The sequence below is a fragment of the Leuciscus leuciscus genome, assembly GCF_965113295.1.
Source record: "Leuciscus leuciscus genome assembly, chromosome: 7".
In the NCBI taxonomy this organism is placed as follows: domain Eukaryota; kingdom Metazoa; phylum Chordata; class Actinopteri; order Cypriniformes; family Leuciscidae; genus Leuciscus; species Leuciscus leuciscus.
This window is the reverse complement of record NC_138731.1, coordinates 44,089,460-44,109,256: the sequence shown is the minus strand read 5'-3', so window position 1 is coordinate 44,109,256 and position 19,797 is coordinate 44,089,460. Positions and strand designations below refer to the sequence as shown.

Here is a 19,797-nt window from a genome sequence, read left to right as displayed (position 1 = left end):
ATGCATGTTTGTGTATTTATATATACAAAATAATTATACACAGTACACACACATATATTATTTAAACACAAACTTTTATTTTGGATGTGAAAAAATGGTTATATGGTTTGAACATTTTAAAACGGGTTTTCAAACTGTGGGTCGCGACTCATTTGTGGGTCTTAGAGTCTGAAAAAAGTGGGTCACGAAAAGTCACTTGGCTGCAGCCAATGTTGTTTTCGTCAACGATGACGATAACGAAATGATTTCGTTGACGCACCTTTTTTTTATGACGATAACGTGACGATGACTAGCTAAAAATGGCTCTAAGGTGACTAAAACATGACGAGACGTTTTCGAGTTTTCGTTGACGAGACGAGACGGAACGAAAATGATTATAAGTCTGACGTTCACAATGCATGTCATTTCTGCCTAATTTGCGTGAAATCTGTCTGTTTAGAGTTAAAAAAAAAAAAGTATCAGCAATGCTTCCGCTTCCTATCCTTGTTTTGGGTACGCCCACCACCCGGCTGCCGCCGCGCACCAGATTCCACACAACAGGAACACACCTGCGGCTGCGGCTAGTCACTCGCCACACATCTTCAATATGAGGCGCCGGACTGGACAAAAGCGAAACGAACTGCGCGAGCGACAGTGCGCGCGAGAGAGACCGAAAGTGTGCGAGCATTAGTTTAGTGGGCTAATTGGTACAAAGTAATATATAATTATTATATAACTTAGATTATAACATAAATTATTATTTAACTAATTATATAATAAAGCCACAATTGCCAAAGTAAAAATGTTTTTATTCCTGGCTTTTTTTGAGTAAAACAGTGATTCCACTGTTACCACTTTATCTGTGTGTAATGTTGTAGTAGCTCAAAGTTTTTTGCTGTTTAAACTGTAAACCATTCCTTTATTACTGTGATTACTGGTGAAAATAGCCAATGTGCTGAAATTTTAGAAGAGCATCAATTCATGGAAAAAATATAACTTGAAATATGGGGATAAAAGGTTTCTGCCCAATGCGACAATGAAGTAGCCTACAGCTTGGCAGCACTGCATCTCCATCAATGAGAAAGTCTAGTTTATTATGCAAAGGTTTTAAGTTTAACTGTTGTTTTATGAATTGCAACACTTGCTACAACCTGTCAAACCTAAGCCCATTTCCAATACTTTTTAACCTAAATTAATTTGTTAAAGACTACTTTTTTTTTTTTTTACTAAAATTGACTAAAACTTGACACAAACCTTTTTGTGTTTTCGTCGACTAAAACTTGACTAAAACTATCAAGTTTATAAGTGACTAAAATGTGACTAAAACTAAAAAGCATTTTCGTCCATAAGACTAAGACTAAAACTAAAAGGGCTGCCAAAAACAACACTGGCTGCAGCTAAATATACGTTTCAGTGAATGACACACACACACACACACAAATAGTTTAGTTTTAAATGAAAGTAGACCAGACACATCATGATTTCGCAATGATGTAATGTGCAGAATGTATATAAATATATATATTTGCCACAGACTAGTCCCAGCGTCTAGAACGCAACTGAACGCTTTTTCAAGCGTCTCCATACTTGAAAAACTGAGGAAAACTACTTTTAAACAGGAAATTATGGAATATTTACGTACATATTCACAGCGGGTCTATTCGCACGGGATTAGTATCACCTGAGGTCATTTTTCTGGACCTTTTTACTGAAGGTAAAAGTCGCTGTAATCTTTACTGACATTGTCCGTGATGATCACTGAGATGCACATTCGGATGGGACTAAAATCCCGTAATTATTACTTTACTCCGCCTCTCCGTGTCACACTCGTCCCGTCCGAATAGGGCTTTAGTCTGCTGCGGAGCTCACTTCAGTGTGAACCCTAAAATGACAAACGGGTAACCTCACGTTATGATCACCGTATGATCCTTACGGCGGCCGTTGAAAGTCCAGAAGACCGCAAGTAAATAGGAAGTGTGCCGTTTGGGACGGGACCTGTAATGAGAGCAGTCTCGTCACATGCATCTAATGTAGACTAAATGCTGTTTAGATTTTAATACTCTCTTTCGAACTCTTTTCCACCATCATCTTTGTGTATTATGTGTATTTTCAGTAAACTTTAGTCAGATGCATTTACATTGTTTCTGTGCCTCAAGATGCAATCATCTGTGTCTGTAAAGGTCTGTAAAGTTAAACCAACTGGCCAATAGGAACTAACGACCGCTCGGCCAAATACAGCAAAATCCAACAGTTCCTAACTCAGTGGTTCTCAAAGTGTGGGGCGCGCCCCACTGGTGGGGAATAGAGACGTGACAGGTGGGGCGCGCCAAACGGGAGGAAATGTTCCTTTTTATGCCTTTGTATCTTTATCCAGACATCCCAACTGTCCCGGAAGTTCCGGGAGTCTCCCACATATTGATAGCGTCTCCTTGACGCCCGCAAATTAGATCCAATCTCCCGGAATCGCGCACTAGAGAGTGACTGCGCGCGCATGTGTGTGTGTGTGTTTGTGTGACTATAAAGGCATATTAATATTAGCGGAACAAACTTTCGCGCCCATAGATATATGTGTAGCTATATCTATGTTTCGTGCCGATGGGTAGCAGGCTAGTGTGGGCAATAAATAAATTGTGCAATGCAAAACAGGCTCATTTTAGCCACTAATGCAGGGATAAATAGACCTGTCTTGCCAAATGGATTTATCTTCTTTTCTTTTTTAACAGATTGCAAAGTGGCACTTTTATTGCTTTTCTATTTTTGAACTTGATACAAATTTTGACACAGCTGCACTTTTATTTTCTCTATTTTTGAATTTCATGCAAATTATGACACAGCTGCACTTTTATTTTTGAACTTGCTGTTATTTGATGTAGCTAGTTAGTTTGTATTTAGATATAACTTGTTACTATACTGATACTACTTGTTAATTCAATAAATTTGAACATTTTATTTCTTTAGCATGTTGGGGCGATGGGGGCAGGTGGGGCTTGAAAATTCCCCCTTGTCCAAAGTGGGGAATTACCGAAAAAGTTTGAGAACCACTGTCCTAACTTAAAGGTGCAGTGTGTCATTTTTAGCGACATCTAGTGGTCAAGTTACGAATCGCAACCAACAGAAGTTACGATGGCGGATCGTAAAATATATCGTCGTCTGAGACCGCAGAGAGTAGCCAGTTCAGCAATGAGGTTTCCTTACAAAGATATATTAAGGAATGATGTTAACTTAATTATTCAGTAAAACGATGTTATTGCGAATATTATTATTACTTGTTCATCATTGCGTCAGTGTTTTATTCGCTGACTTTAGCTAGCTTCTTTGCACGAAGAACAACATAGTGACGAAACGCGTTTGTCCGTTTAGGGCCACTGTAGAAACACGTCGATGTAAGGAGACCCGCGGTGTGTGTGTAGAGAGAAATGGCTCATTCTAAGCTAATAAAAACACAACGGTTCATTAAGTAAGGTCTTTATACACCACTGAAGACATAGTTATGTATATGATATTGCATTTATGTCAACAGATCCTACTAAATATTACACACTGCACCTTTAAGCATGCTGTTTTTGTGCGCAGTGAAGCTGTTAGTTCCTTGGGCTGAAGTGACGCGGCTGGAACGCGTGTCGGTGGGTTTGCTGACGGACGTGATCCGCGTTCACACGAGACGGAAACAGAGGGAGTTCTCCATGTTTCTGGAAGTGGACGAGGTGATGAAGGTCATGTGTCAGCTGGCTGATATCGCCCTTCGTCGACTGCTGGACAGTGGAGGACTCACACTCGACCAATCGCTGCAGGAGGCCACAAACATCACCAAGAGGTTCACATCTGCGTCACATGCACATTACATACTAGATCAGCTTGGCACACATTGCACATGTACAGTGGGCTTCACAAGTCTGAGATCACACTGATCTAAAATCACCATGAAATCAAAATTGACATTTCTGATTTTTCATGGAATATTGCTGTATTTATTACAAATAATTGATCTGTGCACATTTTTTTTAAAAATCCATGTGCCTTGTAATCTTGAATCTAAATAACTTCCACTCCCTCTTCTCTTCGCTGATGATGTGTGTGTGGGCGTGGCAACCTGTCACTCACATGAGATCCACCAATAGCAGACCACAACCATTCAGTCAAGTCCCACAGACAAAATCAAGCCCCGCCCACATTTGTTCTTGTTCCAGAAGCCGTTTCACTTGAATATACGGCACAACAGGAAATGTGCGTTTCACGCCGACTTGGAAATAAACTAAAGTTTTAGAATTCGGAATAAATTTAAACAAAGAAACATTGATATAAAATGAATACAAATGTGTGATATTCTGAATTTGGGCTGGGTGATGTACCAATATTTATCAGGAAAAAAGAAATCCACAATATCGCTTACAAACTTTTGAGTAATATTTATCATACATCTAGTCAATCAGGCGTATGCCACTAAAGTCTGCATGTTCCTCGTGTGTTTGTGTGAATGAGCGGTGCGGTTATTGAAACTAAAACTCAAAGCTCTTTTACTACTACCCGCCAAAATAAAAGTTTGGTTTAACTTGGAAAAAAAATTTACAGAAAAATATTACTATTGTATAGTAAAATGTACTTCTTAAAATACAATTTAATAAAAATTACATTATTAGTATTATTATACAATTTAGTAAAATATTACATTATTATTATTCAATTTATTAAGATATTACATCACTATTTTAAGAAATGTCATATAAACTATTTTTTTTCATTCATGTTTTAATTTATGCAGTTGATATCTTATTATTTAGCTTAATTTGTGGAGTTTACTTTATATTCATTCTCTACCAAATACCAAAGGTCTACCAAATGCATTTCCTTTCCCAGTAATGGCATGAAATAAATATGATAAATATCAATATTTAATGAAATGGAGGCCATATGGCCATAAATTTAAGGCCATATGGCTTCAGAGACGTCAGTGAACCATCTGTTGTATCGGCCTCATTTGAATATTCCCTTCCATCCAGCCAATCATCAGCAGAGTTTTGATTCTTGTACACTTCCTCCTGTAAAGGGGAAGTTCAGGAGCGAGAAAGACAGTGCAAACAAGTAAAGCAGAACTGAGGATGACAGAAATATAGAGATGCTGGTGGTTAAAGTTTCTTCTGCTCTTTCTTAGAGATTTAGAACAGCATCATACAGACAATGCAGCTCAAATTGCTTTACATAAAAGCAATAAACATCAAATACATCATGCATATAAACAAGAAAAAATAACAACGTAAACACACAGAATACAATGTCAAGTCAGCTTTATTTCTATAGTGCTTTATACTATAAAGATTGTTTCGAAGAAGATTTGCAGTAATAAAAGGGAAAATAATGATCAATGATGCAAACTTTATCAAATATGAGAAATTCAAATTCAGCTGTAAAGCAGCTTTTAAAAAAACTATTGTCATTATTCAGCTCGATTTGGGTCAGGGTGGATTCAGTTTAGGGTTGATTCAGTTCAGGGTTGATTCAAGTTCAGGGTTGATTCAAGTTCAGGGTTGATTCAGTTCAGGGTTGATTCAGTTCAGGGTTGATTCAGTTTAGTGTTGATTCAGTTCATGGTTGATTCAAGTTCAGGGTTGATTCAGTTCAGGGTTGATTCAAGTTCAGGGTTGATTCAAGTTCAGGGTTGATTCAGTTTAGTGTTGATTTCAAGTTCAGGGTTGATTCAGTTCAGGGTTGATTCAGTTTAGTGTTGATTTCAAGTTCAGGGTTGATTCAGTTCAGGGTTGATTCAGTTCAGGGTTGATTCAAGTTCAGGGTTGATTCAAGTTCAGGGTGGATTCAGTTCAGGGTTGATTCAGTTCAGGGTTGATTCAAGTTCAGGGTTGATTCAGTTCAGGGTTGATTCAAGTTCAGGGTGGATTCAGTTCAGGGTTGATTCAGTTCAGGGTTGATTCAGTTTAGTGTTGATTCAGTTCAGGGTTTATTCAGTTTAGTGTTGATTTCAAGTTCAGGGTTGATTCAAGTTCAGGGTTGATTCAGTTCAGGGTTGATTCAAGTTCAGGGTTGATTCAGTTCAGGGTTGATTCAAGTTCAGGGTGGATTCAAGTTCAGGGTTGATTCAAGTTCAGGGTTGATTCAAGTTCAGGGTTGATTCAGTTCAGGGTTGATTCAAGTTCAGGGTTGATTCAAGTTCAGGGTGGATTCAGTTCAGGGTGGATTCAGTTTAGTGTTGATTTCAAGTTCAGGGTTGATTCAGTTTAGTGTTGATTTCAAGTTCAGGGTTGATTCAGTTCAGGGTTGATTCAAGTTCAGGGTTGATTCAGTTCAGGGTTGATTCAAGTTCAGGGTGGATTCAGTTCAGGGTGGATTCAGTTTAGTGTTGATTTCAAGTTCAGGGTTGATTCAGTTTAGTGTTGATTTCAAGTTCAGGGTTGATTCAGTTCAGGGTTGATTCAAGTTCAGGGTTGATTCAGTTCAGGGTTGATTCAAGTTCAGGGTGGATTCAGTTCAGGGTGGATTCAAGTTCAGGGTTGATTCAGTTCAGGGTTGATTCAGTTTAGTGTTGATTTCAAGTTCAGGGTTGATTCAGTTCAGGGTTGATTCAGTTCAGGGAGGATTCAGTTTAGGGTGGATTCAAGTTCAGGGTGGATTCAAGTTCAGGGTGGATTCAGTTTAGGGTTGATTCAGTTTAGGGTTGATTCAGTTCTGGGTTGATTCAGTTCTGGGTTGATTTTAGTTTAGGGTTGATTCAGTTTAGGGTTGATTCAGTTTAGGGTTGATTCAGTTTAGGGTTGATTCAGTTTAGGGTTGATTCAGTTTAGGGTTGATTCACTTCTGGGTCAATTCACTCCTGGGTCGATTCAGTTCAGGGGTTGATTCAGTTCAACTGTTACAGTAACTACAACATGGAATACTAAGGAAAAGTTGGGGTAAAAATATTAATTTTTAAAAATACTGAGTGAACTGTCCTTCCTTGAACTCTATTGGTGATGTATTAAAAGGCATAATTATGAAAAGCTGCACCCCGAATTTTCTCTCGTCTGTATCAGGGAACCTCCAATAAACCAGCATCATGAGTTGATGTCTGTGAGAGCTGTGTGATGTGTGATGTGTTTGTGGGTTGTGTGGTGTGTGTGAAAGCAGCACGTGTGTATTTATAGAGCAGCGAGGGTTAGTTCTTTGATGTTCGGAAGCCGTCAGATCTGTTGAGGTCGGATGCATGAAGCTACTTCTGTATAATTGTATCGGTTTCAGGGTTTTGGAGGAACAGGCTCTCCGGCAGTACGTGCTCTCTCTCTTCGGCTTGCCCCGGGCCGAGCGTGTACGGGAAGTGATGTCATGCTCGGTTTGGACTCCTCATGCCCGCTGCCACACGCCGGGCACCGTCTACACCACAGACGGGTATTTGTGCTTCAGTAGTCGTGAGGAGGGCCAGTGTATTCTCATCATACCCCTCGCAGAGGTACGAACTCCATTACGTGTCCTGCACAGCTTATCAACTGCTTGGTTAAAGGAATAGTCACTTTGGATGAAAGCGTCTGCTAAATGCATTAATGTGACCCTGGATCACGTCACCAGTCTCGAGTCGCACGGGTATATCTGTGGCAATATCCAACAACACATTGTATGGGTCAAAATTATCCATTTTTCTTTTAGGCCAAAAATCATTAGGATATTAAGTAAAGATCATGTTCCATGAAGATGTTTAGTAAATTTCCTACTGTAAATATAAAAAAACATTTATTTTTGTGAGTGAATGCAGCACAATCGTGAACATAAATGCACAACTTTAAAGGAGATTTTCTCAATGTTTTGATTTTTTTGCACCCTCATATTCCAGATTTTCATATAGTTGTATCTCGACCAAATATTGTCCTATCATAACAAACATACATCAATGGAAAGCTTATTATTCAGCTTTCAGATGATGTATAAATCTTAATTTAAATGTGATATGTAAATGTAGGAATAGTTCACCCAAAAATTAACATTTATTTTTATTTATTTATTTGTTCGGGACAGTGCATATTAATGAACAATCTAACATTTCTGTACAGACTGTAAATGAACCGGGTTATAGCATAAATGCTAATTTATTAGGGTTAGAGTTAGGGGTAGGGTTAGGGTCAATGACAATATGCAACACAAAAGGATATGACAATATACCGTATCAAGCAAGAAACACATTAGCACGCATTCAGACAGATTACATTACATCAATAAATTTAGTCAAAATGAGGACATAACTGGGAACTTTTAAGAAACTGTTTAAGGTGCCTTTTAAATGTACAGTAAGTGGGACATTCTCTAATGTTTTTTGGGAGGCTGTTCCAAAAATGACCTCCTCTGATAGAACAGTTTGTCCAAAGGTTGTTTTTCTGTGCGGGATCTCTATGTCTCCTCTAAATGAGGCTCTGGTGCAAAAACCTCTGTCAGACCTTGGTTTAATGCATGTAGAAAGTGAAGGTGGGGCTAGTCCATGAAAAACTTTATAAATTAAACAGCTATTTTTAAAAATGAATAAAATGTTCAAAACTGAGCATATTGTATTTTCCCAAAATATTACACTGATGGAATGTCAGAGGCTTTTGATCAAGTATACATACAAATTCTGGCATTATTTTTCCAGACTGTATTATTTTAGTTTTTTTTGTGGAAGATGTTTAGCAGAATGCCAGTGCTGCTTGTTTCTACACAATTTTCTAGCTCCAAAAAGACGAAAAATGCACCATAAAAGTATTATATAAATGTATCAGTAATGCCCTTTTGAACTTTTAATGATCCAGCTTATCTCCGGATATTCTTTCTAATTCATTAATTATTCACTTTCTTAATTTGGAAGTGTTGTTTAGAGGTAATAAGCATGCATGTATAGCAAGCATGGTAGTTTTCATAAGTCGGTTGCATATGCATCAATCTTGAATCATGGATTTTTATTTATTTTTTATTGTGAATCATTTTTTTTCGTCAATGATTTAAAATTTCACGGGCATCTAAAGTTACAACCTTGCCATTTCCATCAAAAATAACTATATCGAGACATTTAAATATACTGTATATATTATGTAATATCATTTTTTATTTTTTTATTTATTAAAATCTTAGTCATATCTAAATCGAATCAAATCTTATTGTGAATCGAATTGTTCTAAATTTAGAAAAAATTCGGGAAATCAAATCGTGAATAATAATAAACTATTTATGTAGCACCATTCGTGGATAGAATGCAGCTCAAAGTGCTTTACATAAAAACATAAACATCAAATACATAAAAATAGCATAATAAAACAATACATAAAACACAGAGTAATGCCAACACAATGCACAGAGTACTAGTTAAAAGCTAAAGTAAACCGATACGTTGTAGCTTTATTTAATAAAATATTAAGCGAACTGGCTTCCTTGATATCAGTTGGTCATGTATCAAAATGATATGCTAACCAAACAATCACACCGCTACACATTTGTTATGAAACATTAAGTATGTTTTACCTGTTTGGTTGAAGCTCACATGTGATGATGTATTAATGAAATGTGTGTGTGTGTGTTTGTGCAGATCCTCTCCATTGAGAAGGCTGAGAGCACCAGCGCTCTGCCCAACCCCGTCATCATTAGCGTACGGTGTAAGCGTGCGTTCCAGCTGATCGAGCTGCTTCATCGTGACGAGCTGGTGGAGAACGTACGAGGACGACTGCGTGATCTGCACTGGGAACAGAATCTGATACGTGGACACGACCAACGCAAGAAATCCACGGTACTCTTGACGTCTGATGGTTCAGCTTAGAGATGGACGAGTATGAGTACTAAAACTTTCTTTTTGTGTGAAGTTTAGTCTGTTAAAGAGGACCTATTACGCCCTTTTTCAAAGTCTTGATTGTGTTTCTGAGCTCTAGAACAGGTTTTCCTGCTTGAATGTTGATTATTTTCCTCATATTCTCCATTGTTGCGGCTCCTCTCTTCCCAGTCTGTCAGTAACGCTCTGTTTAGTTCCTGTCTCAATGAAGCCCCTCCTTCTGAAAAGCACACTGTGCTCTGATTGGTCGGCTGGAGCAGTGTGTTGTGATTGGTCGAGCGCTTCGAGTGTGTTTGAGAAATGTCCCGCCCCTAATTACCATAACCACCAGTTTAACACACTACTAACTAACTCAACCAGGCCCCGCCCCTTTATTCTGCGTATGAATTATTATAATGAGGAATATTGTGACGTGTTTGTTCCCGGAAGAAACTCAAGACTACAATGTAGGCGTTTCAGGAGTTCAGGAACACTGACACTGATATAGAGAAGAACTCCCGCTGGAGGGACTTTTTCCTGCTCAAACAGCAACAATACACACTAAAGAAAGAAGAACATGGAGTAAAGCAGAACAGGAGCGCTTTAAGAGATATTAGTGAGATGCTCTTGAGCCGTGATGATACTCAGTCATTGACATTTACAAACTGCCCTGTTCCTACTTCAAACCTTTGTACATATTAGAAAAGGTCACTATATATAATTCATCAGTGCATGGAGGACATGATCACTCGTTCATCTCTGCACATGATACCTGCACATTTAGCAAATAAATATGGAGATTGACACTGAATATTTTAAAGGTGACCATCATTATTACAGATTTTTAAAATGTAAGGCTATAAAAAGTCTTATTTTTACTTATGAAAGGTCTTACATTTTTGATGACACTTTGACTTAGACGTATCTAAATGCTTTCCAAATTAAAACTATCTAATTAGCGTACGTACTCTTTTTTTATTATTCTATCTTTGTGGATTTGCTTGTTCACGTGACAATTCGCGTCATTCGTGGCAGCATTAGCCCACGTCTGTCTCCTGCACGCGAGAGGAGGAGAGAAGGAGAAGAAAGTTGGTAAATGTCAGTTCAATTGTAAGTTCATTCTTTATGTGCGTAGGAATGTGCGATATTTATCGTCTATGATGATATTGTAATCATTGTTTTAACGATGTACGAGAAACACACACCTCTCGTGCTTTCACTGTGTGATGTGTGCAGTTATAGGTATGTCCCCAAATTAGTTTTTTGTCTTATATTTATGTTGTTATATTAGAATATCACATGAGCAAGAGTGCCGTTTTCCTGTGCACAATTGCAAATGTAAAATGTATTTTACACAAAAGTTAAATTAACAGTAAAGTTAACATTGTGAGTTACTTTTTAGACACAATATTGTCAATATTGTTTGTTTTCCCTTTATTTTGCCAACGAAAATTTCTAAATGAAACCGAGAGTCTCAATGCAACAGACAGCGATGATTTTTTTGACTGAAATCCACGCTTTGAACGAATCATTTTAATGATTCAATGAACAATCACTTGCTTTTCCTGAATGAATCCACCGTTTGAACAAATCGGTTGAATGAATGACTTCCTCAACACACTTATTAAGACAGTGACTTGCCGCCACCTACTGGTGGTTTTAGTTTCATATTTACAGTAGGGTGAGGGTGTAGCCTGGAAATCCAGACCTAAATCTGAAAGATTAATGGTCTGGCATCGACTAATGAAAACTCGGCCAGCTCGAGGGGCGGCACCAAGCATGCATTTGAAAATCTCACTGCACGCAATTGGATAACACTACGACCAATCACAACAATAAACCCCATACGCTTAGCTAGCAGTGGAGCTAACTGGTAGATTAGACTCTTACCGTATCCGGTCGACAAAACAGCAAAAACGCCCTTCTTGCAAAGGAAGGATTCGAGCGGCGTCTTCTGTTCCTCTTTTAGATAAAAAGCCAAGTCTAACTCGTTCATTGTAGCGGCCAAAGCCGTTTCAAACAACTGGTGTTCCTCCATAGCCATCTTGCAATGTTTACTAATGACTTGGACGTCACAGCGCTGTCGTCATCTTGCCTCTGGCCCGCCTATATCAGATAACCCGATGTGATTGGTGCAGCTCAGATCGAGGGGCATATTTAATGAGCATCATTACTCGACACCAGAGTAACTCGCTGAGCAAATTCAGCTTGTGCTCTCGTGAGAACTCTGGATTACCAGGGTAGTGAGGGTGATTAATTACTGACAGAATTTTCATTTTTGGGTGAACTAAACCTTTAAGATTTAGTCCTACACTTCACTTGAACTACGACTGAGATGCTTGATAACTAACTTTTAAGCGCAGCTCTGAGCCAAGAATATTTCTACTCTTTAAGTCCATTCTTATCAGTGTTCTTGTGAGTGAATCTCAGAGGCTTGATGAATACGGATCCAGTTCAGTTTGTATATTACTCTCATGTCCTGCGTCTCGCATTTTTGATTGCAAAAACACATTCTGTCTGAACCAGGCTTATTGATGCAGCGTGTTTTCTGTGTTCCAGATCTCCGCCACACCGTATTACACCTTCTGTTACGACACCGTCCAGTCGGACGAAGAAGACAACAGCATCATCATCTCTGATAAAGCTCTGCGTCACACGGTCCTCACTGACGCCCTCGTTTCCACATTCCCCCCCAGTCAGTCAGACTCCAAACACATGATCAGTGTGAGTACACAAACCTGACATGGTGAAGATCAGTTACATCACATGACTGAACCTTTGCACCATGACCTCTAGCCAAACACCCCCCAGAAGCCTTTATTCCCTTGGTGGAACATTATTAAAGTTAGAGCTTATTTAGAGATATCAGCCGGATGGTTTAGTGCAGGCACTAATGGATCCAAGGCTGTATCTGGTAAATTACCGCACTAATAATGCCCAGAATGGCACCAAACTTCTACAGTAGTACAAATAGGTTCTGGACTCATAAAACGAGGCATTGGAAAGTTTGTAAGTACATCAGGAGTTTATTTAACTAACACTTGCCTGATGGCTAATGCTACCGCTAACCCGGAAACACCTACGTCACTTCAGTGGTTTGGGAAAAGCCTGTAAAAGTCCTTTGCAAAACTCACAAGTGTAAAAGGGAAAAGTTAGTGAATTTAACACTCCATAGAAATGAGTGTTAACTAATAATTGTTGCAAACTGGTACTACCAACAAAAATATTAGAGCATTCCTGGAACTGGGCGTCGTTACACTCCATCCTTATACATCGCTTTCTGCAGGACTTAAACGGGCTTTTCCCAAACCTCTGAAGTGACTTCGACATCCGGGTTAGCGGTAGCATAAGCTAAAAAATAAAAGTGTAAAAAAGTGCTCCTGCGAAACTATTGTGTTCCCCTGAGAAACTTTGCATTTGCTTGCGAAGAACGCAGAGTTTCTTGAAGGAACGCAAAAGCAGTGAAATATAATTTTTCCTCCCATCTCATATTTTTTCCATCACCATGTCCATAATATCACAGAAATTGTGGTTCCTATAAGATTTTGTTTAGGCTCTATACCAAAAAAACCTTCTATAGTGGTGGTGAACAGACACGACAACAAATGTTATTTTTTTTCTTTCTTTTTTTGCGTTCAATAGCAAAAGAAAAAAAACATGATAGAGTTTCTATAACTTTCTAAAAAGGCTCAAAAATATTGCGAGATACATTGTCAGTCAGAAGAGAGAAAGATTTCACATTTCTCATCTCACACAAACACCGTGAACTAGTTTACTGTAATTTAATGCTAATGTAATATAACATTAAGTATAGTTTTATGAATGTACATTGATTTAAAAAAAAAAAAATTAAAGGTAACACTTTCAAATAAGGTTCATTAATGTATTAACTAACATGAACTAACAATGAGCAATACATTTGTTACTGTATTAGTTAATATTTGTTCATGTTAATTAATAAAAATACAGTCGTTCATTGTTTGTTCATGTTAGTTCACAGTGCATTAATGTTAACAAGCACAACCTTTGATTTTAATAACGTATTAGTAAATATTGAAATGAATATCAACTAAGATTAATAAATGCTGTAGAAGTGTTGTTCATTCTTAGTTCATGTTAACTAAGGTAGTTAACTAATATTAACTAATGAACCAAGTGTTACCAAATTAAAATATGAAAACTCTTGGTTAGATTTACGATGTTAATAGCAATGGAAACGCATCATCACAGTCTGTGAATAGAGTATGTGGTTTTAAAAATACACAGATGCTTTTCATGCAAATAATTTCCTGTTGAATGTCGGTGTGAAATGTGAGCGTGTGTTTGTCTCCATCAGAACACAGAGCAGGTCAGAGAGCGTTTATGGGACGATCACTTCTCGGAGTTCGGTCGTGGCGTTCACATGTTTCGCACAGATAAGATCCGCACGCTGGTGACGCTGGGGATCCCGGAGTCTCTGCGCGGCGAACTCTGGCTCCATTTCTCAGGTGAGAAGAGGTCGATCGGGTTAGACCGAGTCACACGACACCATGGAAGTGACTTTCTTTTGTTCTGGTTTTAGTCACTCTATATTTGTGCGCCTCAAGCGTCTGTGCAGCGTCTCACTTCCCCTTCTGGAGACATGTTCATATAAACCAGGGGTGGGCAATTCATTTCCCCAAGAGGCCACATGAGAAACTTGGGCGGTTGTAGAGTGCCGGACCAATACAGTTAACTCAGTTCTTCCCAATATATTATTTCTCTTTATAAAAAAATCACTGTTTAATGAACATTCACAAAAACAGTTTTGAAAATGTGCATTTTTTGCTGTTTCAAAAACTAGCATCACAACTTTATACAAAAAAGCAAGTATTTCAAAGACCAGCATGACATTAACTATATAAAAAAGCAATAAATGCCCCCCAGTGTTGCTCAGTTGGCTTGACTTTTAAAGCAGCAGTCCATAACTTTTGGCACTCTAGCGGTTAATAAACAGAAGTGCATGCGTCTTCCGGGAAGAACATTGCAGCCGGAGCTACTTCTCTCATGTCTATGATGAGTCACGCAGGCACTGGGCTACTCTGCAGCGGTTAACCTGACCGGCCTAAAATAGTCTGAATATAAACACTGATTATAGGTGTACCATAGTTATTCATGATGAGACAAAAACACGGTTTGGAAAATGTATTCATGATGTACTCGCTCAATTCATAATTTTCGTACATTTTGAACAAACAAAAAAAATTATGGACTCCAGCTCTAATCGACCAAATACGTACAATGCCTAGGTCTGATATAAACACTCACAGCCTGGAGTTTGATTACATGCAGCACGATCACCTCGTTTCATGGAATCTCTCATTATGTTACGCATTTATCGGATTATTCATTTAGTCAAATAATTGCATTAAAAAATAGCATGAAAAATGCACATAACTCGTTAATATTCCTCTGAATATGTGTTTTGTAAACCTATGCATCAAAATTCACTGTTTATTCATTCTTATTTTAATCAACTGTTTTTATCCAGGATTCATACAGTCTTAGAAAACCTGAATATGTGGAAGCCTGGAAAAGTTATGGAAATTAATCAAATCTTAATACACCTTGGGAATTCTTGTTACAAATATGATTTTTATTTAATTTTTTCCGTCATGCTCTCAATTGGGTAGAAATTGTGATTAAAAAATATTTATATCTTTAATCTTTATTCAGTAAATCATGACTGACCAGAAAAGTAATTTAAATTCAATGTTTAAAAAGAGTGGGAAGAACATTCAGGTCTTAAAACTGAAATAGATTCAAATTGTACAAACTTGTCTTCTTATGGCCATGAAACTTGCTTACTTTGATATTAAAATAGATTTCCGTTCCTATTTCAATTGAATCATAAGTTAATCTGATATTTATTAGCACACAAATGATGTTGTGATTTTGTTCCTCATATTTTTGCTTCAGTGATTTAATGTGAGGAATATTCCACCACAGAGTTCTGGAGAACAAAACTTAAATTATTTTTTGATTATTTTAGATTAGGGAAAAGTTCTTAAGAGACAGCTTCATTTCTACAGCGATTTCTACAATACAGATCGTTTCACAGCAGCTTCACAGAAATAAACAGGAAATCAATGATGCAAACCATCAAATATGAGACAAATTCTGCTGTAAAGCAGCTCTAAAAAGACAAGTGTCATTATTCAATTCTATGTTGATTCAGTTCAGTTCAATAATAGTGCAAAGTTCATCAAATGATGATAAAAGTTGTCTTTAGTGCTCTGTTTGTGTTTTTCTATGATTTGAATGACAACCTCATCTTTGTTTTACTTTTTATTTTACATTTGCTTTGATTTGGCACTTTATTGTGTATGTGTGTGTGTGTGTGTAACGCCCCGCCCACAGACGCAAGTTCCTCTCTGGCCGCTCATCCAAACTACTACGCTAATCTGCTGGAGAAATGCCGGGGTGAAACGAGCATCGCTACCGAGGAGATAGAGCGAGATCTTCATCGCTCGCTCCCGGAGCATCCGGCGTTCCAGAACGACACGGGGATCTCTGCCCTGCGCCGGGTCCTCACCGCCTACGCCTACCGAAACCCCACCATCGGATACTGTCAGGTGAGTTCAACCAGCGGATCACTGAGATTAGGCCAGTTTGAGAGAAACCTGGCTACTTGAAATCAGTGTTGGGGGAAACTCATACGTAATCAGATTACTAATTATTCTAATAAAAGTAACTAAGTAATGCAATTAGTTACTTTTTAAGGGAGTAACGCAGTATTGTAATGCATTACTTTTCAAAGTATGAGTTTAATCAGTAGATTGGTGATATTTGGCCAGTTTGAGAGAAATCAGTGTTGGGGTGTTACTCATTACAAGTAACTTGAGTTATGTAATCAGATTACTTTTTAAAGTAACTAGTAAATTACATGAATCCAAGTTATTTTACTTTTGGTGTGAAAGGGTCTTTACATTTGCCCAAAAATATAACTTTTTTTGTTATAAAAAAACAAGCCCAGCCCAGGTGGGGAAAAAAGTAACGCAAAAGTAACGTAACGCATTACTATTCTACAAAAGTAACTAAGTAATGCAATTAGTTACGTTTTAAGGGAGTAACGCAATATTGTAATGCATTACTTTTCAAAGTATAAGTTCGATCAGTAGGTCAGTGATATTTGGCCAGTTTGAGAGAAACCTGCCCACTTGAAATCAGTGTTAGGGTGTTACTCATTACAAGTAACTGGAGTTACGTAATCAGATTACTTTTTCAAGTAACTAGTAAAGTACATGAATTAAATGAATCCAAGTTATTTCACTTTTGGTGTGAAAGGGTCTTTACATTTGCCCAAAAATATAACTTTTTTTATTATAAAAAAACAAGCCCTGCCCAGGTGGGGGAAAAAGTAACACAAAAGTAACGTAACGCATTACTATTCTACAAAAGTAACTAACGCAATTAGTTACTTTTTAAGGGAGTAACGCAATATTGTAATGCATTACTTTTCAAAGTATGAGTTCGATCAGTAGATCAGTGATATTTGGCCAGTTTAAGAGAAATCAGTGTTAGGGTGTTACTCATTACAAGTAACTGGAGTTATGTAATCAGATTACTTTTTCAAGTAACTAGTAAAGTAACGCATTACATGAATCCAAGTTATTTCACTTTTGGTGTGAAAGGGTATTTACATTTGCCCAAAAATATAACTTTTTTGTTATAAAAAAACAAGCCCAGCCCAGGTGGGGAAAAAAGTAACGCAAAAGAAATGTACTATTCTACAAAAGGAACTAAGTAACGCAGTTAGTTACTTTTTAAGGGAGTAACGCAATACTTTTCAAAGTATGAGTTCACCATCGGATACTGTCAGGTGAGTTCGATCATAGATCACTGATATTTGGCCAGTTTGAGAGAAACCTGCCCACTTGAATGCTCTGTAATGAATGTTACATAAACCTTGTGCGTTAAAGCTCCACTGAAGTGTCTTGGAACGATCAGCTTTGTTTGATGCGTTGATGTAATTTCCACTGAAACACGAAGCAAAGGCGGGACATTGAATGGCTCCTCCCCCTTTTCAAATAGCCAATAGCGTTAAGTTTACCTCACAGACTGCGAGTCGTACTTGACGGCACTATGGAAGCGAATCCAAGCGCTGATGATACGTTGGATTCAATAGTAGAGTTGTGAATAAATTCTTAACCAACGTGTACAGCTGGAGAACGTAATAAAACTCGAGCGTTTGAGCAACCGAACACACATCTCCAACATATATTGTTTATAGCAAAGGGGGCGGAGTTTTAGATTCTAGAGTGCATTTGATTGGACAGACGCGGTGATGTCATAAAAATCCCTGATCCATTTTAGTTGAAGTGAGAGACTAAGTTTTGAATGCTTATATCTCCTAAATGCAAATTTTGTCATTGTTTTGGAGCTTATTCATAACCTTAAGGCTAACATAATCATACTAAAAGCTAAAAAACGTACATTTTGATTTCAGGGGGCCTTTAACTGTGCTTTGTTTTGCGTGGTTTGTGCATGAATGTAAGCACTGATGTTTGTCTTCTCTGTAGTCCATGAACATCTTGGCATCTGTGATGCTGTTGTACACCAAAGAAGAAGAAGCTTTCTGGCTGCTGGTGACGGTGTGTGAGCGGATGCTGCCCGACTACTTCAACCGCAGAGTCATCGGTGTGTGTGTGTGTGTGTGTGTGTGTGTGATTTAATAACACTCTGATTTACTTCTAAATGTCTTTGCTGCTTTGCTCTCCCTCAGTTTTTTACAGTATGATGTTGTAAATGTTTTTGAAATGTTTTGACCTCACTCAGATTAGTCAAGTCAGTCTCACAAAAATTTGTCCAGATCAATTTCAGTAAACAGGGGTTTTATAGTTAACAATTTTTTTTTTTTACTTCAAATAAATTAAAATTAACTTGCATAAAAATTTTACTTGAAATACAATTCATTGAAATAAAATATAATTTTTTTTGATTTATTTTATTTCAACTAGCTGCCAAATAAACATTTATCATTTACATTTAGTTGAAAAATACTAAAAATACTAAAATAAAAATAATAAAAACTATAAAGACCTATTACTAAAAAAAGATTCAGAAACAGGGTTTTTATAGTTAACTCAAACTAAATTAAAAAAAAAATGTATGACTTGAAATAAAATAAAATTAAATTAACTTAAATAAAATATTAGAAAATAAAAAAAAAACTATCATATTATATATATTATATATAAAATATATTAAACTATATTTAAAGACAAAAACATTTTGTAAAAACACAACAAAATTACTAAAATGTTAACTTAAAATGATAAAAATTACATTCAGACTATTTATATATTGAGTATAATAGTGTCTCAATGATACTAATAATACTGTTCAGAAATCAAAAGGGAAAAAAGTGCTATTTTGCATGTGCTAAGCAGTGCGTCTCCACTAGAGGGCCTCAAGAGGACTCAAAATAAGACAACAACTTGGAAAACATACAAGAGGAATATATGAGGAAGACCGGAAAACTTATGGAAATTAATAAAATTCTAAAACATCATATAACGAATGTGCATTATTTTCCCAGTCTGGTCAAGCCTCTCAGTTGAGTAGAAATTGTGATTTTTTTTATCCTTCTCCTTCATCTTTATTCAGTGAATGAGAACCAGACCAGAAAAGTTCTAGTTTTAAAAAAACTGTGAAGAACATTCAGGTCTGAAACTAGGAGTTTGTGCTGGTTTGTCTCTTCACGATGTCACTTCCTGTTCCTCTCTCTCAGGAGCTCAGGTGGATCAGTCAGTGTTTGAGGAGCTGGTTCGTGAGCGTCTCCCGGATCTGTCGGTCCTGGTCCCGGACCTCTCTCCGCTGGCCTCGGCGTCTCTCACGTGGTTCCTGACGCTGTTCGTGAGTGTGTTGCCGTTCCGCAGCGCGCTGTGTGTCCTCGACTGCTTCTTCTACAGTGGTATCAGGTCCATCTTCCAGATCAGCCTGGCGGTGCTGGACGCCAATGCAGTCGAGTTGAGCTCGTGCACCGATGATGGACACGCGCTGATGATACTGACCAGGTGATTCACTGACAGATCAAATATGATGTTCAGTGTGCT

The 19,797-nt window shown here is 37.7% G+C and overlaps 1 protein-coding gene across 1 annotated transcript in view; it reads left to right on the top strand.

Annotated features, from left to right (window-relative positions):
- tbc1d8 (TBC1 domain family member 8) overlaps positions 1-19,797 on the top strand; it is a 46,653-nt gene that overhangs the window by 15,720 nt on the left and 11,136 nt on the right. The window contains exons 5-12 of the mRNA XM_082174624.1: positions 3,553-3,793; positions 7,204-7,411; positions 9,506-9,703; positions 12,281-12,445; positions 14,058-14,208; positions 16,100-16,314; positions 18,262-18,379; positions 19,473-19,758. Of these exons, the coding sequence (XP_082030750.1) occupies positions 3,553-3,793; positions 7,204-7,411; positions 9,506-9,703; positions 12,281-12,445; positions 14,058-14,208; positions 16,100-16,314; positions 18,262-18,379; positions 19,473-19,758 (1,582 nt within the window). The remainder of the gene's footprint in view (positions 1-3,552; positions 3,794-7,203; positions 7,412-9,505; positions 9,704-12,280; positions 12,446-14,057; positions 14,209-16,099; positions 16,315-18,261; positions 18,380-19,472; positions 19,759-19,797) is intronic.